The sequence below is a fragment of the Lissotriton vulgaris genome, chromosome 3_1 (genome assembly GCF_964263255.1).
Source record: "Lissotriton vulgaris chromosome 3_1, aLisVul1.2, whole genome shotgun sequence".
Classification (NCBI taxonomy): Eukaryota; Metazoa; Chordata; class Amphibia; order Caudata; family Salamandridae; genus Lissotriton; species Lissotriton vulgaris.
The window spans coordinates 523,342,675-523,367,852 of NC_141689.1; the positions used below are offsets into that span (position 1 = coordinate 523,342,675).

The window sequence follows — 25,178 nt, forward strand, 5'->3', positions numbered from 1 at the left end:
TCAGCTGCAGTTGACTGTGTTCGATCTATCACAACGGAGGTTGTTGATTTCATCCTCATTGCCAGGCGTCCCACGAAAAAATCGGTTTATGCCAGACGCCAGGACCAATTTGTGGCCTGGTTTGAAGCTCACAATATAAACCTGTTGCAAGTGGAACTGTTGGATGATTTCTTATTTGTCTTTGACTCAGCAAGGACTTGCAGTAATTACCTTTTCAGCCTTTTTGCGTTTACCGGCCCAAATGTCCTTGTTCAAACCACTGTTTTTTATGCTTTTTTTTTAAGGTTTGCAGCACATTTTTCCTTCCAAACCGTTTGCGATGTCCACAGTGTGACCCTAATTTAGTCATGACTTTATTCAGGCGTTATTCAGGCGTGCTCCTTTTAAGCCAGTGCACAACTGCTCATTGCATCGCTTTGCAATACAGACTTCTTCATCCCGATAACTTCAGCAAATTGTATGAGTGAGATTCAGGCTCTTTCGGTACAACCGCCCTATCCCACCTTTTTTCTGGGCAACATGGTGCTGAGGACCAGGACAGCCTTCATGCCGAAGGTCATGACTCCTTGTCACATTTGGTAATCCATCACCTTCCCAACTTTCTTTGCTCTGCCTCACCCCTCGAAAGAGGAGAAGGGACTCCATCAGCTGGACCACAAAGAGCCTTAAGCTTTTACATCAGTTGCACCAAATATAACTGGATGGATGATCAGCTTTTTGAGGAGTTCTCAGGGGCAAATAAAGGTACGGCGGTGCAGAAAAATACTTTGTCAAGGTGGATAGTTCTTTGCGTTAAGATCGGTTTGACTAAAAAGCAGCATCTGAAAGGGCTGAGGGGCCATTCAACTAGGGTAAAGCTACCACCAGTACTTTGGTGTCACGCTGAGTGCCTGTTCTTGATCTGTCAAGGCTTCTACTTGGACTACAGTACCCATGTTCATGAAGCACTACTTCCTGGATAACCAAACTGATGGGAAGGAAATTCTGCCCATTCGGTTCTGCAGGACTTTCTGGTCTGAGCCCACTTCAAGGACCGTCTACCTTGGCATTTACTGCTTTGAATCTATTCTAAAGGGTTGGAATCTGCCATTAGAAGTATAAATCAGAGCAAGTTACCTTCGGTAATGCTCTTTCTGGTGGATTCTCTAGCTAACTATAGATTTATCAAGGCCACCCCACTTCCCTTTCTTTGAAGTGGGATATCATATAAAAAGGTCCCAAATTAGAGATCTGCAGACTGGCGCCTCTTTGTTTTGTGCTCCGCTTCCGAGGTAGTGGAAGGAGTCAAGAAAGAAACTGATGGCGCACCAGCAGGGTGCTTATATGCAGCTCCACTTAGTCTCTTCCAGGACATAACAAAGTCAACACAGATCTGCAAGGTACCACCCAGCTGCACATGGGAGCACTGCTATTAAAGTTTCTGGATACAGTCTGGTGTCTGAGGATATTCCAAAGGCGAGGAATTTGCGGTTAGATCGACTATCCACCAGAAAGAGTATTACCAGAGGTAAGTAACTTGATCTTTTCAACCCAAAGCCCATGATGAGGAGACTGAAATGTGACCCATGTTTATTGCTTTGCTGGTTCCAGTGACCGTTAGCTTTGTGTTGTCTTCCTTTAAAATAGTTGACAATGACAAGAATGTGTTCCTCTGCCATGGACCTGCCTCAGGTTATATCTTGTGACTTGCTTTGAATGTCATTAAGCAGCTTATGGTAGGCTCATTTACATCATTGCTCCTTAATGAATGCCATGTGCAGGGGTCTAGCAATACAGTATCTTGAATATGCTCATGTTCTGTGAGAAAGCATGTGGGCCTGAGGCTTGTTAGATCTTTTGCCCATGGGGATCAGCATGCCTACTTCAGCAGATTTGAGATTTCCTGGAATGTTTTGGTAAATGATTTCACTCAGTAAGTATGTCATGCGTGGAATTATACGCTTGCCACTAGAGCTCCACTCCACCTCAGCCAGAAAAGCCTATACAAAGCACCCTTACCTGGAGACTTGCTCTTGAGGAGACAGCTTGAAGAGATGTGCAGCCGTGACAGCTGTTCCCTTGAGTCAGGACCACCAGAACCTGCAGCTACGGACCTATTTGACCCTCGCGAAGCTGAGGCAACGCTTTGGCTGCCACTTTTTGGACGGCTCGAGTTGTTGCTGAGTGGAGGAACCACAATACACGAGACGGTGCCCCAACTACGCCGCCACCAACATCAAGACCTACCTGCAGTGGCCCCAACTAAGCTGAGGGCACCAGCTAATTTCTCCCTTGGGGAAAACAGGACAGGCCTTACCTTGAACGACATCGAGACACAGATCAGGCAGCCGCTAGATACTTCAGGTGTTTTGGGGGACAGGAGCACCACCATTTCAAGAACCCGCCCGCCCAGAGGGAAGCTGGAGGTTGCGATCTGAGGAGGCCCCCAACAACCGCAGGGGCATAGGAATGAGTAAATACACACCTCAAGAAAAGCGCATAACCCCCCTGTTGGCCACAAACATCAGGAGGGCCCCAGGGCTGAACCACTGACGCACAGTGAGACACTGGGACCCTTGGAAGACCACAGCAGTCTCTCGAGGCGCACCTACAAGGTAGAGGACTCCAGAGGATATATGTACACAGGCAGTATGGACCAGCACAAAGACGAAAAAAGAAGGGCACTCCTGGGACAGTGAAGAACCAGCCGAGGAACGCATTGGGAAGAAATTGATTGCAGCCTCCTCCCACCACCATCATGAAGTGGGGACCTAACCCATGCACTGTGCAAGACCTTGTCCTGCAACCACCATACGAGCTTCTTCCCCTCTTACCAACATTTCAGCAATAAAAATGTGGGGTTAGTGGCCATAAGGCGGGAGGTGAGAGTCCTGCAGTTTGTGCCTGGAGGGAGACCCCAGCCCTTAAGCTGACCACCTCAGCTCCAATTACCTTTGGGCTTCTTATGATATGTTAGTGATAGAGCGCGCAGGTCACCCGGCTCTGAGTTTACCAGATTTTCACGCACTCGGGCCCATGACGTGATTTTAATGACACTAATTTGTGAGTCGGGCGAGTTTACACGCTATTATCAGTACTTTATATGTGTTTTCTGTAACACTATTACCATGGCACCTGACTTACCCCAGGTACTTACTCTTCCTGACAGATCAGGAGCTATTAGAGGATAGGTGACAAGATAATTCTAAACATTTATTCTTTTCATTATATAACACTTTGTAAGTCTTCAAAAGACCACAGACACCTGAAGGGTTTTAAGAGTTTTATATAAGAAGTAAAATTCAAAGTGACAAGAATATAAGGCAGATGCAAATCAAAACATCAATAATCAGGATTACAAGAATGATATAACTATGGATAAGGGCAAGCACCATTGAGTGTGAATGGGAAATCTATTGGGTAAGGGTAACAGGGAACATGCTATTAAATTTCAGGCTTATACTAGGGACGATAAGTTTATACCACATTAGTCAGTGAATTCTTAAAAGCCTACAAGTGATTCAAACCCTAATCTTAATCTGTCTAGCTTAGATCCTAAACATCAACAATGATCATCACACTTTATTCAAGCAAAAACAGTTTCAATGTGCCCTACAGGAAGGGGAAAAATGGAACATACTAATAAACAGTTTGCATAGACAATATTAGAGATGTCAGAGAGAATATCATGGGCATAGAGGCTTTATTAAAGAGCAGGAAGGAAAGTATAGTATACGAACACCCACGGATATATTTACCTAGGACAGGAATGAGGACTAACCCTGGCCACGGGTCAGCTTCGGGAATAGACAAGGACAAGGACCCTCAAGGATTTAGGATGCCAGTAGGTGAGCAGGTACAGCTCACCGAAAATCAGGACAGGATACCCCTCAGGACTTTGGGTCAGGACCGGGCTCACCAAAGGGCACGACCAACACCTGCAGCTTCGGATGCAACGCCTGCGCTACCCCCTCTCTGCACGGAATCCGCCAGTAACCCCGATTGGGTTCTCGAATCTCCCAGCAAAGTGCTTCGCCAGCACTTAAGACTATTTCCACCCCTTGGAGTTTGTGGAAATTCGGACAGAGTGCTCCGCAGCTCTCTGTATCAATCACCTATAGAGTCGTGGGGTCGGTGACAGGTCAGCTATTCGGACAAGTCGGACAATTTTCCCTAACTAAACTAGGCTAGATATACTCTTTTTGGGTCCCCAGACCACCCACAAATGTTGCAAGTGACAAGGTCCCAACTTACGATTGGTCAGGAGAGGTGGTTAGGTCATAGTCACCACCTAAAATTCTGGGTTCCCATATTTAATATTCAAATGACAGTACCCACCCCTTATATTCCTGTTCCCAGGCATACGTGTAGAAAAGGACAATAGAGTACACAGTGGAAAGAAACAATGTAACAGTTTTAGGTGAAATTCAGCATCTTCTCCCGGGGTAGAGGTGATCTTCCCAGGAGCGTCTCAGCTTCGGTAGCCAGCTGGCTGAGTTCCACTGATGCAAGGCCCGGTCCTCATATCACGTGATCGGGTCCACAAAGACTTCTAAGATGGAGAGGCTCCCCAACTCCCAGGCCCCCAGATACGCGGTACATGAAAAATAAGCGAAAACAAATTAGAAACACAAAAAAAATGAACACACTGTACACCATGATAATCTACACTGCACCCCTTACTTCATAATAACTACAGCGGTTAAAGGTTAAGCGGAAATAGATAGAAATGCAAAGCAGCATGGGCAAGCAGAAAGCGTGTTTAGAGACAAGCGGCCATATTAGCTACAATGCGCATGAGCGAACTCTCCCTCCAAAACTGCGAGGGCCTCACATCACATGGGTATGACCGACGCATGCGCAGACTGGATTTCTGCGAAGCGGCCATTCTGTAGTATGCAAGCGGAGTTAGGATTAATAGACACATAAGCAAGTGTCTCTGGGACACTCGCGTGTACTGTAAAAGTGTAATATTAATGACAAACAGGATTGGTTAATACTATTACAAGTTAACGAGGTTCATGAGAGAGAGCAAGTCGCTTTATGTGCGAATCCTTACTCCATCATTAGCACGTTGGTCAAGGGAAAGCACCACAAAGAGAGAAAGCAAGCTCCTTGGTTAACATGTGGGGTCGTGAGGGGGACGGAATCCCAAAGACCCCCCACTCAAAAATATTGTCTGTGTATGCACTAGTTACACAAGACTACATGGAATGCTTTCTGGTGTAGAGAAGACTTTGCACTACTACCCTCTGACTTCAGATGCTGTCTACAATAGTTGAAGAATGAAGTAGCAGAAGTGGGACAACGAGTAGATGACCTGAAACACACAGTAGACGCGAGGATTGAAGACCAAGAAATGTGATGGCAACAAGTTCAAACAATTGAGGAACATACGGTGGACTTGCAAATAACACAAGAAGATCTCTACAACTGTAGCAGGGGAAACAATATACGCAACAGGGGGGTCCCAGCAGGGATGAAAGGCACTGACATCATGTCTTTCACCAAAGAATCACTGCAAGCAATTAGGGGCAACTAAGACATACTTGAACCTTGGCTGGATACAGCTCAAAGAGTTCTCACTTGCTACAATGGAAAAAACACTGCTCAAGCATTCTAATAATAGTGCACAGCTTTGAAGACAAAGAGGACATCATTCGGAAGTCCAGGGGGAAGGCAGACCTAGTTTTCGAAACTCACACTGTCTACCTATTTCAAGACCTGGCAGCCTCAACACTCCGCTGCCGCAGAGATTTACAACACATCACAAAATTCCTCAGCAGCAAGCACATTAAGTACTAATGCATCATGTTCCAGTGGGCATGGAAACGTTGCACCATAATATCCTTACCAAAGGCCCAATCCGTTCTTAATATATCCCAGACCAAGGTTGAAGACTCGCCACAGGAGAACCAACAGCAGACGAGACTGTACTTGCGACCGGAAGGGCAGACAGTAAGAAGTTGCACCACAACGATCCAAATGTGGAGGAAGCCAAAGCAGACATTATTTCCCTTTCCCAAACTGAACAGGAGCCTTCCCCGACTCCCCTGGATAAAGAGATGTCTTGTACCCCTAGAAAACGCCCAAATAGGTTTACAAGCCCTTCCAAAGATGGGGCTAGAGCAGTGGCTGGATGGAAATACAACTCACTCAGACTAATGAAAGACACCACCTCACCTTCCGCTTTCTGCCTTACGCACTCCCTGATACATGTTTCCCAATTTGGTGAGAACTCATGGATAAAGAGGCTTATAGGCTTCCAGATTAGTCCCCACTTGGAAGACTGTAACCGGATAAATTGACTCCCCACCATAAACAAATTTTGAATAATTTGAGAAGATGGAGACCCCTATACTTATCATGGTTGGGAACAATTAATATAATTAAAATGAACATCCTACCTTGTACCTCGAATATGTCACTCACTACACCCATTTCATCTATAGACATTGCCAGTATTCTAACAAAAATGCAAAGTTTTGTGTGAAATTGGAAACAACGTGTATATCAAACAAACTTCTTATGCTCTGTAGGGATAGAGGGGGGCTAGCATGTCTGAACCTCCTGGAATACTACTGGGCCATTCACCTGCTGTTTATCTCAGTGTGGACAATGAGAGAGCGGAAGACACTGGTTGCGTATGGACCATGGTGTTGCAAGCCACCCCTGTGGGCTCTACCTTGGCTGTCCCGCTAAGCACGTCCAGAAAGTGCCTATGCAGCCTCACCCACAATAAAGGCCCTTGAGCTTTGGGATCAACTAGCCACCAAAAAAAGCCTCATGACATTCCCATACCCAAACACACCGATTGCCCAGAATCCAAACTTTACTCAGGACATTGATCCCCTGGGCCTTCACTAGTTGGATTGACAGCAAATGTAGAACACTACAGGACGTATTCCAAGGCGGCTTTGTCAAGCCGCTCCAGCAGTGTATACAGGAGTATCCTATCCGCGAAAACTCTAGACTAAACAGGCAGCTCCATGCAAACTAACGCCCTTCGAGGGCCTGCTACGTACATACTCTGGCACAAAAGAGTTCATCCCTAGAACCTATTAGGTGGTACGGGCTTTAAAACTCTAAATTCCTCATCCTTACCAAGTCTGTTGGGAAGCAGGCCTGCAAAAGGCCATAGATACCAAGGACTGGGACCACCTCTGGAACGATTTACCTAAGCCAACAAAATCGTGTCCCAATGGTACCTTACGCTGGTCCGCCTACATAAAATGTTACCCACTGTCTCAGCTCTTCACTGGAGGTGTAGGTAAGAAGAGGGAACCTTCCTACTCATATGGTGGTCCTACATACTCATACAGATATTCTGGAAGGAAATACTTGGCCACATTAAAAGCACCTTTGGATGCTCTATCCCGGCACGACCACTCATGACTCTCCTGGGCATAAAGTCCTCTATACTGAAGAGAATAACCAGTGCTGTCAAGATGCTAATTTGGCACTTTACGGGGTGGGGGCCGCTAAACAACTTATTGCACTCTGCTGGTAACAGAAAGAGCCCCCGTTAGAGACTTTCTGTTCTACAAAATGTGGCAACTGCTTGCCATAGAAAAGGTTACCTACACACTAACATACTTGGACCAAAAATTCCTAAGTAAATGGCAACTATTCATAGATTACATGTCAAGGGTAGAATGCCATTGCTTTATACTTCAGCAGCCTTGCATTGAGCAGCTCCTTCATTGATGTCAAAGGGTATAATCCCCCTCACCCCTCCCCCAAGCCAGTTTTACTGAAACCAGGCTTTGGCGGGGCGCAGGAGGGTTTCTAAAGGCCCCACTGCCATTGTGCTGGAAGGACAACGGATGTGGAGCTCCCACTCCTGGCCCTACACCCCACCACATCAAACAGCACAGAATAGATCTCCCCTCTTCACCTCTTAGCAGCCACAAACAAAAACTTGAATCTTCATTGCTAGCTGCAAACCAGTCCCCTGACAAAACACTATGAATGCAAGGACCCAACTTCACGCTTCCCCTATGTTCCCCCCACCCACCTTTATTGTTAACTCTGTTGGGTCTACACATCGGTTGACTGATAACACGAGGTCAAAGATATCATATGTATCTATTTTTCTTTTTAGGTTTCGCCTCCACAGCCCTTGCACTGTGCTTGTGAAATCAGTTGCATTCAATAGATCTTAAAAGTGACTTTTTAATTGGTCTGTGTGCTGATCACTTTACTTTTCCTTCTTTTCATTTATCATAGGCATTCTATTTCCTGTTATTCCATGTGTCTTTCCCTAATCAGTCTCCTGTTTCCCAGGTACTCATTCTCATCCGCTACCTATGGCTTTGATAGGTGGAACTACTTTAATTTGCTTGCTGCACACAGTGTTTTTTATTTTTTTTTATTTCTTTTTTTATTAAGACAAGGCATCAAAAAATAAAGGCATAGTACAGAGGAGACACTCTCCCATATGGCACCACATCTTATCGGAGAAGGAAGGAGGGGGGGGACATGGAACATGGTACATATGTATTGAACAATCACGGGGAGGCGGGAATATCAAAGGGAGAATCTACAGGTGGCACACAAATTTCCTTCCTGTAGCGGTTCCACAACCTCCACACTGATGCCCACTTACGAGGGTGGCCCCTCGCCAAATCAACAGTCTTTTCACGAAACATACACACATCCATATTCTAGTTCCATCCCTCAAGGGTGGGTGGCCGCTCGGATCCCCACTGCTGAGCTATATTCCTTTTCGCTATCATATCACCCAGTGTTGCCCATTTAGTCTGCGCTGAGTTAAGATCAGGAGGCATCCTCTCGCCTCCGGCAACACCGCCACCCCCAAGACCTCTTGCATAGTATCATGTATCCTACTCCAATACTCTGCTATATACCGACATTCCCAAAGGATATGGAGGAATGTACCCACGAGACCACACCCCCGTCTGCACAAACCTGTATCAGACAGCCCCATCCAGACCAGACGGGGCCTTGTGACATAAACCCTGTGTAGTATTTTTAACTGAACAAGTCTGAATCGTGCTGGGATCGCAACTTCCTTCGGCGAGGACACGGCAGATTGCCAGTCCTCTGCATCTAATTCGATGCCATCTTGCAACCATTTATCCCTCAATTGTACAAGGAGATCCGCCCTATGATTAATCAACTTCTTATAGATCAGGGAAATAGTCTTCTCGGGTAGGTCTGCTGCCGCCGGCAGAGCCGTCTTCAACATATGCCTGACCTGCGCATAGCGAAAATACTCAGTTCTCCTCAATTCAAATTCAGCCTGTAGTTCTTCAAATGTTTTAATCCTCCCCTTAACCCAAATATCGCCTATGGTTGAAATCCCAATCAGGTCCCACTTATCAAAACCTCTTGTGTTCCAAAGCTTGCCCAACTTCTCCGAATCAAACAGTGGGGTGGCCTGCGTCAATCGGTCCCTCCATCCCAAAGAGCTAGTGGCATCACGACAGATCCGCACCGCATGTTTAGTCGGCCCCGTCAAGCACCCCCCCCCCCGCTGACTTAGCGTGGAGTGCCCTATCATAATTGCCTCCAGGAAGAAGCCACCTATCCATCGCGTATCCAGGATCAGAAGCGGGCCCATAAGTACATAGGTTAATGGCTGCCAGCTGAGAGGCCCAATAGTATCGCTTGATATCAGGGAGTGCAACACCTCCGTCATACCATGAAAGCGTCAATTTGGCTAACGCAATACGTGGTCTACCCTCCCTTAACAGACTACGCTGTAACCCTTCAACCTCTCGAAAATAACTAGCTGGCACTATATCTAATGTATTTTGAAGGGCGTAAAGAAAACGAGGCAAAGACACCATTTTAAAAAGGGTTGCATGCCCCAACAGAGAGAGAGGGAGCCTCTTCCAGCCGGCCCTGTCGCTCCTTAGTCTAACCAGAGGGGGAAGGAGATTCCTCGCATAACGGACTGTGTGGTCTAATGAGATAAATATCCCCAAATACTTAAACCCGTCCGTAGCTATCTGAATCAGGCAACTTTGCGGGGGAACCAGAGTTTCCCCACTAAGAACGAACAAAAGAGATTTCCTCCAATTTATGGACAGCCCGAGGCCAACACATCACAAACAATCCAGGGATTTTCTAGGCGAGGTCAGGTAAAGTAAAATGACGTCCGCATACAGAGAGATCCGGTCCTCCCACTGTAGGGACCACCGGATACCTCGAATAGATGGCTCCCAGCGGATCCAGGCCGCTAAAGGTTCAAGGGCTAATGAAAACAGAAGGGGAGAGAGGGGACAGCCCTGTCGGATGCCCCGTCCATGACAGAATGGCGCTGAGACCCGGTTATTCACTAAGACCTGAGCGAGGGGTTCAGTATATAACAAACGCACTCAGCGGATGAAGTCAGGGCCAAAGCCAAATTTAGCCAGGACTGCCCACAAATACGGCCATTCTACAGTATCAAAGGCCATTGTTGCATCGAGCGATGCTAATATGGCCGGCTCCATCAGGGTATGAGCCCTGGCTATCACACCATGTAACCTGCGCAAGTTTAGGGCCGTGTTCCTATGAGGAATAAAGACAGATTGATCAGGATGTATCAGTCCGCTGATCACCCTAATCAATCTATTGGAAAGAAGCTTGGCAAGTATTTTGGGCTCCCCATTCAATAACGAAATAGGTCTATATGAAGCACAACTCGATTTTGGCTTACCCTCTTACCCTCCTTATGAATAACCACAACAGAAGCTACTCTCTGATCGTAGACATACGTCTCAGGTAGGGAGCAATCTTATCAGGTCGAAGCTTGTACAACTCAATTGGGAGCCCATTAGGCCCCAATGCCTTACCCGAATTCAAAGAGCGCACCGCCTGGGCTACTTCGTCTGTGGTGAGGGCACTATTCATGAATTCACGTCCTCCCTAGTCAAGCACGGGAGCGGTAAGTCTCGCAGCAGCGAGTGGGAGTCTTCCTTCAGGAGATCCGAGACCGAGGTGTACACAGTTTGAAAATAATCCGCAAAACTATCCACTATACTCTGGGGGTCTGTGAGTCGTGCTCCTTCCGCTGTCACAAGCTCCGGGATAAGACGATCCGCCCTGTCCTTCTTGTCCAACCAGCGATAAGTTTCCCTGCTTTATCTCCGACGTCATACAGTTGACCCTGCTGCTCTCTACTCAGGGCTCTGGCACTATCAGTGACCAGCGATCTATACTCGAACTGCTTAAGATTCAGGATGTGCAGTTTAGCACCTCCAAGCGACTTATCTCAGACTCTACTTCAACAATTTATTTGTTTCGATCCCTCTTCGCTCCCGCTATCAACGATAAAGCCTGTCCCCTAATAACAGTCTTAAAGGCTTCCCAGAGTGTGATTGAGGAGGACACGACCCCTCATTCTCTAGAAAATAAAGATCTAGAGCCTTAATCAGGTCCTTCCGGATTCTAGGGTTACGCAGATGCCAGGGATTAATGGGGGCTACCCTATCCCCAGACCCCAAAGCAACACAGACACGGAACCAGAGCGGAGAATGATCAGATATGCCCCTAGCAAGGTGTGTCGCCTCAGCAACGTAAGACGCATGGGCCGCAGGCACGAGGCAGTAGTCTAATCGGGAAAGGCTACCATGGGCACCAGAATGAAAGGTTGGTCCGGATGGAGCAGTCTCCAGCCATTCACCAAACCCATGGCATCGAGGAACTCAGGCAGACATCTCTGAACCCGCCCCTTATCCCGCGGAGGATGTCTATCCATAACTCCAGAGACCACTGCGTTAACATGTATGGTTTATTGTTTTTGATGAAGGCTTCACAGCGGTTACTGTTTACATTTTGTTATCTTTCCCTGGCTGCACATATTTAGAGCGTGCTTCTTAACACCACTGTTTTCGTCAGCCCTCATTTTGTTTATTATTGTCTCTGATGCCTTGTTTTTACATTTTTGCCTCTGACAACTTTGAACTAATTTTCTAGCATCACTGCTTGCCCGATATGCTTCTGTTAAGACTTTATTTGCTTCTGTCCCCCAATCCATAGAGTGCATGTGTTTGTTAAGCATGAACTCGACTGGAGGCATCTGAGCGCTTTACTTCACATTACCAGCTGCATTTCAGATGGACAGGGACTGGAACGGCACACTGACATTCTCTACGTTAATCATGTACGCAGCCCATGCCCTCGCTATTTAAACTTTTCCATTGTGTAATATTTGGTATTCCCTTGGCACCTGTTCTCTGGTGGTGTCATTGCCCAGTGCTGCCCTAAAAACACAACCGTGTGACCTGCGGCATCATCGGAGGAAGTCTCTATAGTCTGCTAAGACTCCCACAAGATTTCCGCTTCCAGTGCTCATGGTTTTTTCGTTTCAGCTGCTCCCGTTCGCTCTGCGTAGTGGGCCTTAGATGCTCCGCTTTTAAGGCTTTGCCTGACAGCATGTAGGTGATTTGTCTAGAATCACAGAATGTTGAACCAACGCCAAGACTCGAACGTAATTGTTCACGGTTTGATTACACATTCATAACAAGTGATTTATATACTGGATCGGTTTTTGGTTGCACTACTGACATGTCTTTACAACGCTTACATACCTTTAGCCTACTCTCTGATACCACTCAACCTGCATACTCACCCACAATTTACTCTGCACAATCACCCTGACATTGCGCTGATAGTCAGATAATGCTCACCCACCCGCTAATAGCTAGCATGGATTGAGCCAGGGACTAATGTATTGAGACCTTGTCTGGACCTTATGTTGCGTGGGTGGCCTTGTTGCTAGTGGTAGGTGCATACCTATCCCTACTAGTAATCCATCCTCCAACAATTGGATATTGAGTCACAGTGGTATTTCCTCTCCAGATCCGCTCACTGTCATGGCCATGCTGGGAATTCCTTGGTATTGCACTGACCTCATGGCAAACATCATCTGCTCACTATACATTATCCAGTGAAAATAGTAAAGCCCCCTAGGTTGGTTGGAAGGGAACTAGAGCCACTGCTCCAACACATCCGTCGCCGTCAGGGGTTAGACGAAAGGCTTCAAGACCCTAACCCCCTTTGTGAACCACCATGCAGAGATGCACTATACGTTCCACATTCACATGGGTTAGGTTGGTAGGACCCAAGACCCTCCCCATGTAAGGATCATCTCAACAAGGATCACTCACATCCGGCAAACCATCGACCCACACCAGTGTTCGGGATCGAAATTCCCAGTGGAGGCTCTTACCTCGATAAATCATGGCTGCAGATTGAAAAATGCGAAAAGTGCATTGAAGCCAAGTAATTGGCATCACTGTTGTATACGGTATACAAATACCCAGAAATATAACATATCCCATTTGCTGTAGATGCTCTTACTCATACATGGATAGTTGTGCTTTGTGCAAAATTATTTTTCTACTGAGATTTAGGCCATATTGTACTTAGAAGTCTTAAGGAGGCAATCGCACATATAAAAGAACTGTTTTTATGGCTAGTTATGGACATTTTTAAGCGCTGCATTCATGCTGAGGGGCAGCCCGGTGCTGTTTGTGCATACCATAGGATCTTAAAAAGGAAATTATTGTGTCATGGTGAAAGTTCAATAGAAGCGTTGCTTGTACTGAGACAAAAACTTTCATTTTGAGCGTTCATGCTAGGAGGAATCCATAACTGGAACCTGAGGGGCAAAGAAGGCAAAGAAGGTTTTAGTGAGCCCTTTTCACTAACAAAGACACAAGCTGTCACAAAATAGGCTGTGTGTGCAGGGCAGAGAGCCATACACTTTACTTGACTTATCATTGGCATCCAGTGGAGTGATGTTTCTTTGAAATAAAAGCAATTTTCAGGTTGTAACAAAATGTACCCACTGAATGGGGTAATGGATTTCTTTGACAGTTCAAGAAATCTACTTTTACCATAACCTAGACTTAGTGACACATCCGGAAAAGATAGTATGGGCAAACTTTTTTCAACGACTTGAACTGTTAGCAAAATGAACAGATAGCACCATTCTTTTTGGAGAGAGAGGTAATGGAGTGTAGAAAAATCCAGAGTTTTTTAATGAGGTAACTGGTGGAGGACAGCAACCCATGCCATCCAGATCTAGTTCGCGGCCCTATAGAGACTTGTAGTTTTTCAGGCAAGTCACATTAAAAGGTCTCCAAATGAAGATATTCAGTGAGACTAACACACAACTTAATCTCTAAAAGGAAAATATCACATACTCAGTAGTCATAATAGACAAATAGATGATGCACAGCGTCACCAAATTAAAAGAGTACCCTCACCAGAACCTGTATAGATTGTAAGGGACTTTCAATGGAGATGTACAAATGTGGGCTAAAATGCCCCTTGAACTACAGGAATTATCTATTGCTAGGGTTTCTGTGCATTCTTCAAACAACTCCAGAACTGGTGAGAAAGTGGTAGCTTAAAGGCTCACTAGACAGCTTGAGGCTAGTGGGGAATGATGAAGCCTGGACACATTGATGCAGCTTTGAGAAGGAGGGGAATTAAGGCTAGCCGGTCTTAAGATATACTACTCAACAGCACAGGCTGTCCAGATGAAGTTACTTCCAGCAGACGTCATGTGAAGGCAGAGATGTGGCTTTTGAATGGCCTTTGCCTATGGGAATACATGAACATCCAGAGTAGACCTCAAGAAAGGATGAGGATGATGCTAATACACACTGCAAGTCTGCACTTGGGGATGATGCCTCATGAAACACTGCTCTGAGATTGGCGAGCTAGTAAGGCCTAAGCAGATAGTAGAATCTTAATGATTAAACCAGGGAGCCCCTTTGACAAATTCAGAGAGGAGTGTGGCAGACAGTGCATTTTTAGAGATACTTACATCTCCTTGGTGCACTGGGAGTAAAACTGAGGATTATTAGCAAATAGATTTAGTACTTTCTGATGGATGAGATAGAGAGAACAAAATTAACATGAGACTTGCTTTGTATAAAACACACAGAAAAATGGGATGCATAACTTAAGGAAGAAGTGGGAAAGAGACGCAGACCCTTAATTTCTTTTCTTTGTAATATTTTCGTAGCACAGACCTAGCCCTAAGGTAGCGGAGCACTTTACATGTAACATGTTTGTGTCTAATATAACATATTAGCCGTTTACAAAAATATACTTTAATAAAATTAAAAGAGCATAAAAAGTCTATATTGAAGAAGAGGTTGGTACGTAGTCCTTAGTCAGTGAATATTTTGAAAAGTGTGTTTTTAGGTCATTATGGAATGCCAGTAGTAGGTTTTAGTCTGACAGAATTATTGTGGCCTTCATAATTGTGACTGAGTTCTCCAGTCCTGTTGTGGGATTTCAGTGACTGTGAGCCATGATTTGTGTGAGTCATTGGCAAAGCATTTCTTCTTTAAGATGAAAATAATTTATGATACTTTTCAGAACACGGCCCGATTCACAAAATGAACTTAAGATTCAATCCTAAACTTACTACCATTTAGGTATTCACAGAATGCACTTACTACTTTTGGCATTCACAGAAGTTAGGATTTTGTCTTAAGTTTGTCTTAAGACAGACTTAAGACAAACTTAAGACAGACTTAAGACAGACCTAAGACAGACTTAAGACACAATCCTGTCTTAAGTCTGTCTTAAGTCTGTCTTAAGACAAACTTAAGACAAAATCCTAACCTCTGTGAATACCAAAAGTAGTAAGTGCATTCTGTGAATGCCAAAAGTAGTAAGTGCATTCTGTGAATACCAAAATAGTAGTAAGTTTAGGATTGAGTCTTAAGTTCATTCTGTGAATCAGGCCCATATTTATTGGACCTGTAGAGTAGTCAACTATAAACTCGCTCATAAACCAAGAAGAACAAATACTCTGTGTACACATTGTCACCAGCCACAGTACATAAGTAAAGGAGGTTGGATAAAGTTCATAGCAGGCTGTGCACTTGATCCTTGTCTCGCTAAAGGTTTCAGACTGGCATTAGACTCTATAGCAACTACTTTAACTGAGATAATAATTCTTTTAGAACAGCAGAAGTCCCAGAGATTGGAAGAAGGCAATAATAAGGTGTTTGCTTAAGAAACAAACTGCAGATCTGTCCACTTTTAAGCTGGTGTCCCTACTGCCTTATATGTCAAGGGTGACCCAGAAATTGGTGAATAATCGATTATCTGGATTCCTTAATAAAAACACTGTCCTTGGTGAATATCAGACAGGGTTCAGAAATGACAGTAGGAGCTGTGATGAATATGCTGCGACTAATCCAGGGGAGCTGCTCAGTATCCGCTCTTGTCCTGTTAGATGTTTTGCAGCTTTTGTCATGGTATCTCACTCTACACTGGTCTTGTGGTTTGTGAAATTATCAGGCTCCTGAGAGACTTAACAGTCTGCGGAGTGACGACAAAGATTCAGGCTATAAAGGTTATGTGCTCAATGGCATATATCGAGCCCAAGACGCCATCACTATGGAAGTAGTTCAGTTCAACCATAGGGGGTGAGATCGAAGGAGCAGCATAATCGACTCATGCTAGTTCGGCTACCACTCCTTTCTCTGTGCAGGTGTAGAAGAGTAGTGTTGCTTCCTGCCTGAATCACCAAGTGCTTAAGCTTTGGGAACTATTTAAAGGAAGTTCATCTTGGAGGAAGTTGCTTCACAAATGTGTTTCTTACGAAGGAAGCTGTGTTGCTGCACCAGTACCCAGCTTCCTGCATTTCTCCTTGTTCGTCCTGTGGTTGCTGTATCCTTGTCTCCCTCGTCTCTTCTTGAGTCACCTTGCTATTGAGTCAGTCTTACAGTATAGTATTGAGTCTTAAGGCTCTATGGAGCTGCCATAAAGTAATCTACCAGACAAATCAACTTTCTAGTAGGGACTTAGCCACTGCTCATGTTCACAGGTACAGTCTGCTTTCAGATGCAGCGTGTGTGTTGATAACACAAATTAAGATCTGGTGGACAATCCTTTTCTTTCACCACATTTAGGATGTGAAATACTCTCCCTTTTCATTTGCGACTTACAGGTGATCAGTTGACTTTTAGAGAGATGCTTAAGACTCACCTGTTTACGATCTGAATTTATAAGGTTATTACCATCTTAGTGCCAGAATGCCTTCTTTGTAGTTGCACACTTTTGAGAACACCGTAACATACATTAACACATACAGGGGTGAAGTTCCATAGTCTTGGGAAAAGGGATGAGAAGGCTTGTTTTAAAGCTTTGCTTTTCTTGGTTTTCGGTATTTCAGGAATCAGCCAGTCCTTTGCTGAATTTTCCCATCGAGTAGAAGGGATACACATTATGGGTGGATTTATGAGCTGTCTATGTTGTTTTTAATGTGGTCCTTGCTTCAAAAGTACGCCTATGAAGTTACTTTAGGACGGAATTGATATGGTCAGATTTAGATGACGAACAATGGCCTTCACACCCCCAAATGTAGACCTAGATACAAGCGCAAGGCAATTTTCTGTAATACATGGTTTACTACATACGATGGCGACTGAAAATCGAAGGCAGGTGATTGGGCAAATGGTGCAGCTATAGTAGCCAAGTAGAGAGAAACTATGGACAAGTGATGTTGGAATGCACTTAGACCCTCATATTCTTATGGAGGTGAGCAATGAATAGCACAGGTAGCATCTGATGCCAGAGTTTCATCTCTTTCTAAGCACTAAACTACCAGTTACCATAGCTCAATTTAATGTCCTGAACGTATTGCTTTTCGAAGGATAAAAGACTGATGTAGCTGTGTAGCATTCAAACCAGGACTGTCATGTTAGCAGTGAGCGTTTAGTGCAAGATAGATAATGGACGTACGAAGTAATTAGTAGATCCTAGATCTAGTGGAGGCCCTGCTAGAGTACAAATACGGAAATCCACTCCTCACCGTGTCAGCATCAGCCTCCCTGACCCCTTCCTCCAGCTTAATAGGTTTTCCGAAACTAAACCTCCTGGCCATTTACCCACCAGTGCTGCAGTGCTCTGGTCACTCAGACTTCTGTTCCGGTGCCTCATGTCTCTGAATCAAGTTTAACACAAGTGACTTTCATACAAATGGATTCCAGTACTAAAGGCGACACTGAGGAGCGCCTGGCTCTCTAGACATATGACACACCCTTGCAGAAATGCGTTGTCCAGAACATGATTATTATGTAAGGATCTCACTAGAATAAACTTTCGGATTTACATCTTCAGCATTTACAAAAAGATGCAAAATGTTTTGAATTTTTGGAAATGATGAGTTCCTGCTTGAAGTAATTACTACTTTGTGAATACTGCAAAATAAAGATGATATTCGTGAATAGTACCTCACAACAGAAAGAATCGCTGGGTCCACTCTCAGTTATGTCCAAGTATATCAGGTTTGTGTTTGATGCAGTAGATAAATCCGCTTCTCCAAGTTCATCCACAGCGGAACGAATTTCTCAGCTATGAATTCCCTAAAAGCAGCAGTCATTGGTGATAGGTGACTGTAAAGTGTCAGGAGCCTTATTGCATTACATATGCAGAGTTTTATGTGGCTTTTGATCCACTTGAGCTACAAACTATTTGTAGTTGACAATTGCAAATGCAGCTGATGGTGACATGTGCAGCAAATCAATACTTAGTCGTAATAGCCCGGCGCCAGGGGGTGCACGGCTCTCTTCCTCTGTTGTATTGCATTTTAAGACCCTAGTGTAATTTCCTCGATTCATGCCCTTATATAGGAATAAATCACCATATCCTTATATAGGTATAGAAATCATAACCATATTTAGACATAGCTCATGCAGTCCAAATATGGCAGGGTTACTTCCACTAGTTCCGAAAATCCACAACGATTTCTTGGAAAACTCGGCTTCAGCACCTATGGACTTCCCCTTGCTTGAATACTGACTTGTCCAAGAACTCATGGAGTTTTTCAAAGAACTGAGACTCTTTGATGACGTTATTATGTCCACCTTTACGTCAATCTCGGCACCTTTAAGGTATAAATATGCCCACACTTGCCATAGCAAACACACAGTAGTTTGGAGCGGTTCGACTATCTACTTGCCCGACTCATCCTGCTACAGCAAGTGCCGAAGGAAGCCGACCCTCCAGCAGACACACCGAGAGAGACGCTGTCTTTTCTCTTGCCGAGAAATCCAGGGCCAGTGTTTCCAAGCTACCCTTGCGGGTTGTTGGGAAATCGAGTCCTGAGACTGACCTCCTTCATTCTAAAACCAAGGTACGGAGCTGATTAGACCCTAAGAGAAATCTTGGATAGATTCTTGGCACAGAATACTAAATTTATGCTACACCTCACTTACTTCTTCCCTCGTACTAGACTTAGGTTAGGTACATCGGAGTAGGCGTATTTTAGAAGCACCAGTTGAGTACTTTTTAGCCTTTTGTTATTTATGTATGTATTTATCTATGGCCTAGGAACCATACAATTCTTTTACAGTATTATTTTATAATACTCTTTTTACTGTACGCATTATACTTTGCAACCAGTATTACGATAGTAGCAGTTCATTTCTTCTGCTTGAGAAAGAAGACTGTTCAATAAATACTTTTATTGAAAACGCCCATCTCTCTATTTCTCTGCACCTCTGGTGAAACGAAGCATGCACAAGTGACTGAGTAAAATATCTATCTATTGTTTCCACAACTCTGAAGATCAGTTTTATCTTGGGGAAACAAAATTGTCATGTTTATGTGGTTGTCAGAAACAAATCCCTTCTTGTGAACTCGAGAAAGTTTCTAGTGACCTCTGAGCTAGCTGACACTCACAATTAAGTCTAATATATTCGATAGAGACCTAGTAGACATAAGTCCTACTTCACATCTATGGGATATATTATTCCAATGCGCAGAGCCTATTGGGAATATAGGAACTACACTACACCTCCCAGCGAGCATTCCTCTTGGTATGCTGCAAGTGTTAATGTGGAAAGGAACATTCCAGCTTCTGATCTGTTTTATAGGATCTAACAACCTTGGTTTCTCACTAATTAGAAGCAGACGGCCAACGGCTTATATATCGGCCAAAGGCTTAGGACACGCTCTAGTGCCATAATTTAGGGCATGTCGATCAGCAGTGTCCTGTAAAGTTCTGTCTTGAGTAATATTTGAATTCATGGGCGTTTGATGAGTTTCAGCTTGTCCTCTTGTGTTAATGTCTTCATAGAACACGGAACCAGAATCCATAATAGCGGAAGCATCGGAAGCTGGGAAGGGAGCTGGTAATGCTCTTGCCGATGGAGAGGTGACGGTTGAGCATGAAGACCCAGGTGAAGACGACAAGAGAGCATCCGTTCCAGCAGCAGGGGACCCGATCAGTGCCTCGGTGGACTCTATGCCTGACCAGGTGCGCAGTCAGCACAAGTTCTCTGTGCAGACTCACGACTCTGCTGAGAGGGCGTCTGGGTAGTTTGTAGTAAAGTACAGTTAAATCTAGGGGTCTCTTGTTTGCAATGTTATACACCTTTGTCCAAATAGGGACCCTTACTTATAAGTGAGGATAAGGGGATTACACTCCTAAATAACCCCTGCTCACCCCCCTTGGTAGCTTGGCTCGAGCAGACAAGCTTATCTCAGAGGCAGTGTGTTAAGCATTTGTGAATATACACAGTAATACAGTGAAAACACTACAGATGGACACAACACATGTTTAATAAAAATAATTATTCTTTATATGGACTTAACACAAGAATACAAACGACAAAAAAATCCACAATACTATACTTAAAGTTGACTTAAAGATGGTAAAAGCTACTTAGTTCAAGTTGATGATAAATGCAACAAAGTTCTCAACAAAGGACCGGGATGTGTAATGCAAAATGAGCAAAAGGCTCGCAAAAGGAGAGATGCGTCGGTTCTGTGATTCGGGGGAGATGATGCGTCGCGCCTCAATGCTTGCGCAGAGTAGGGAATGCGTCGTGATCCGTACCGGTGCGGGGTCGATGCGTAGATTCTCGGCCTGCAGGCCCGTTGCGATGTGCAAGATGGCGCCTTGATGCAATGCGATGATCCGGTTACGATGTAAGGAGATGGCGCCCTTGACGCGGCTATGCAATGACGATGCGTAGACGCCATGGCAGTCTTGCGATGACTCAGTAGTTTGGAGCTGCGACAGGCCCTGCAAAATGCTTCTCCAGTGATGCGATGGCGACTCTCTCGATCGCGTCACGCTTCTCCGGTGATGCTACAGCAGGCAGCTTTGACGAAGACACGCTTCCAGGGAGATGCGATGAAGGCGCGCTTCTCCAGCGATGCGACAAATTCATCTGCGGCGGCGACACGCTTCCTCTCGATGCGTCACGCTCCCAGGGGAGCTGGAGATTAAGTCTTTTGTCCCTGACACTTCAGCAGGAGGCAAGCACAGTTCAAGCCCTTGGAGAATATTCTGTAGATGATGAAAGCCCATAAAAAGTTACCTCTCCTTTCCTTGGCAATGAAGCAACCACTGCAGGCCAACCCAGCAAACAGCGCACTGGCAGAGGGGCAGTCAAACTCCTGTAGCTTCCTTGGTTCATCTCCTTGGCAAAAGGTTCCTTGTTTCCAAAAGTGATCTAAAGTTCTTGGGACTGGTTCCCAATATTTACACCCCAAAATCCTTTGTTCTCTGAAGGCAGAGAGGCCTCTGCCTAGTCCAAACCAGTTCCTGAGCACTTTGTTTACATGACTTCTTCCTTCCTTTCACAGTGCAGGGCAGAGACATCAGCCGCTCCACAGAAGGTGGAGCCAGCATTGTAGAGGCCCAGCCCTATTCAGGTGCAACTCCCCCCTCCCATCTATATTCAGATCTCTCTATTCACCACTGGCCTCCCCCAGCCTGTCTCCTGGAATCCCCCAGCCCTATCACTCACAAACTCCAGATAAGGAATACAAAACCTAGCAGAGGCAGGCCTGGACAGTTAGGCAAGAAAATACATACTTTCTAAAACTGGTATTTTCAAACACAGAATGTTAAAACCAACTTTACTAAAAGATGTATTTTATTATTCAGAGTTCAGGCATATCAAATTCGAATTTCTACCATGTTCCCTGAGTCAGTTAGGATGATAAGAATGTAATAATTCAACTGCCCATACTAGGCTATGGAGAAATAGGTATCCTTGCAATAGTGAAAAACGAAATTGGCAGTAATTCACTATCAGGAGATGCTACACACACCAGAGCATGTCCTACCTTATACTTACAATGCACCCTGCCCTTGGGCCTGCCATAGGGGTGTCTACTATGAAGCAAAGGGAAGGTGTAGGGACTGGCAAGTGGGTGCACTTGCCAAGTCGACATGGCAGTCACAGACTGCACACAGGCCTTGCAACGGCAGGCCTGAGACACACTTTACAAGCTGCTTCTGTGGGTGGCACAGTGCTGCAAGCCCACCAGCGGCATTTGATGATTTACATGCCCTGGGCACACATGGTGCACTGTACTAGGGTCTGACAAGTATATCAAATAACCCAATCATGGAATAACCAATTAGTATCTCAATTTAAAATTGGGAGCACTTGCACTGTGGCACTGAATAGCAGTGGCAAAGTGCCCAAAGCATATAACCAGCAAAAACATATCAAAACAGAGGAGGCAATCCGAACAAAAAGGGAAGAGAGACTCACGCCAATGATGCCAGGTCTAACAAGTACGAACATAGGATTATTTGTGCATGCCGTACGTCTTGTGTCAGCTACTGACTGACACAGTTTAACTGTCACATTTACACTGGATTTTTAAATGTAATGAGTAGTTCAGCTGTGTAGCAATTTGCCTAATTTTTGTAAGAAAAATGTCAAAAAATGTTAAAGAATCTGGTGAATATGCCTTCATTTAATTTCTTTAACAAGTCAAAAGCAAGAAACCGCAGCAGTGTTTCAATACTGAAATATAAATTTTGGGCTAACATCTCATAAAGCACCCTATTCACTTAATATTGATTATTCGTATTCCTGGGTGGATACCGTCCCTATGTGGGTACAAGCCCCATAGGCTTAAAGTTGGCCACAAAGGAATGTCCCTTTGATGTTTACAATCGCGTACATACAAGTGAGCCCTTACACAGACACAAGCATTGCACAAAGGCATTTAGCCCCTACTGAGTTCTCTCATTATCCTGCTAGAGGCATAAGCAGACCCTAAATTGAACACCTTCCTTTATTTCTTATATGGTTGGCATCTGAAGCGTGTTCAACATTGGTCAAGAATTTCAAAGTTAAAAGCCCTTCTGAACATGGAATCCCTATGAGAACACACAAAAGGTGAAATAGCTCAATTTTTCTGCGCTCCCTAGAACCGCCTGAGACTACTGGTGCACACAAAGTAAGATATGTTCAAGAACAACATAATGTAAATAAGATCTGGATTTACCTACAGTTTGGGCAGATGATCCAAAATCATTTTGAATTGCACACAACATTAACTTGAATAAAAAGAATATACCTTAAGGCTTAAGCCTCCATGCTCTAGTCTATGGCATACCAAATCCAATGAAGGAACAACAGCTCCCTCTAATCAATAAGTTATTAAATCCAGTCACACATAGACATGGTTCATATATTAACGACCTGGACAAATCTTTAGTGGAGGCATCACTAGACATCCCGCGTGTAGGAGACTGTCCTATTCCTGTTCTCCTATACGCGGACGATGCAGTCCTCTTAGCTCATACTGTGGTAGGCCTTCAGCTGCTCTTGGATGCCTTTGGGGCCTATATGCACTCCTTAGATTTGGTAGTAAAAATCAGAAATTCACATGTTATGTCAATAGGGAATAGACCGAAACAGGTTAAATCTTTTTATTGCAATGAGCTGGAAGTTACTTTGGTGTCCTCTTTTACTTACCTAGGGGTCCTATTCGATGACAGGTCCTCCTGGATACCGCAACAAAATCCTAAAAGAAATGCAGTCATTCGCTCTTCCCTAGGTCTTTTAAGGTTTGCTCAGCGCCTGGGGGACAGACCCATAGAGGCCATTTTAAAGGTTTATAAAGCTAAATATCTGGCCATTGCGGCCCATGGATCCTCTATATTGGGGTTTCAAAGAGCAGGCTGGGGTTCAGACAGCTGAAAATAAGTTTTTACGAAGTCTGCTGTCTGTACCACAATCTACCCCAACGTACGCTGTACTTCAGGAACTGGGGCTAGGCTATATCTCTGATATTTTGAGTACTGCGCCATTGCTTTGTTGGCTCAAAATCTGGCTAAATCCCGAGCTAACCCTGAACCAGCGGATCCTGAGGGACTGTGCTAATTTAGATAAGTCTCCCAAAATTAAGTGGCTGTCCTATGTTAAATGTATGTTAGCAAAAATAGGACGCCCGGAACTGTATGAGGCTCCCGAAAAGATTTGGAAGGAGGATGTCCTGTGGGTAAAATTGAATTTCAAGAATTTACTAATGTTGGAGCGAGAAGAATTGGAGCTTTCCAAACCTCTAGTTAGGGCTCACTACTTGTTAAAAACAACCATCTCTATTGAACCCTACTTGGTCGTGGTGAACAACTCTTTCCACCGTTGGCTTCTAATTAGGCTCTGTTTCAATTTGATCCATTTCCTATTGGGGGATTTACTGGGATGGTGCAAACCTGAAGATGCAGAACCCGGTCAGTGTGACAATTTCTCAACCCAAGATACCCTACATTTCATGATGTTTTGTCATTTTTATTCCAACATTCGAATGAAATTCTTGGTTCCTATCTTGAGAGGAATGGGTTTTGTTCAGGTCAGACCTGCGTTAGTTTTCTTACAGACATTGTGCAACCCAGGAGATATTTTTAACATCGCTTCTTTTCTTGCTGCTGCTGTAAGGCTAAAAAAGAATCGAAACCAGATCATGAATTTTGTCATATAAGATTATTAAGCTAATATGACATTTAAAAAAAATTAAACATTGAATATTTTAGCCAGGACGTTTTTATCTGTATATTGTCTTTTATATTTTGTCTAAATGTTTCGTAATATGTTTGATGTGTTCTGTACTTTTATGATTTTAACTAATCTAATAAAGTGGATTGACTGACTGACATGGTCCATTGTGCCAGAGTAACCAAACAGCTACACAAATATGGATCGGATGCCTGCATATATAATATTCATCTAAAAGTGAGAAAATTGCAGATATATATTTATAACCAAATCCAACACCCCGAACCGATGCACGTCTATACATCATTATATCCACAAGGGTGCATGTGCATCTCTTCTCCCAAATGATGTCATTATGTCCGACTGAAGAGTCGTTCATACATTTGTGCATGCTTATCCCTACACAATTCCAAAGCTTCATTTCAAAAGACCAGAAGAATATCGATACATAAGGTA

At 44.4% G+C, this 25,178-nt stretch overlaps 1 protein-coding gene across 3 annotated transcripts in view; it reads left to right on the top strand.

Moving 5' to 3' along the window:
* FAM169A (family with sequence similarity 169 member A) overlaps nt 1-25,178 on the top strand; it is a 369,278-nt gene that overhangs the window by 321,032 nt on the left and 23,068 nt on the right. For all 3 annotated transcript variants that reach the window (XM_086960774.1, XM_086960772.1, XM_086960775.1), the window contains one exon: nt 20,048-20,227. In XM_086960774.1, coding sequence (XP_086816900.1) covers nt 20,048-20,227 — 180 coding nt within the window. The remainder of the gene's footprint in view (nt 1-20,047; nt 20,228-25,178) is intronic.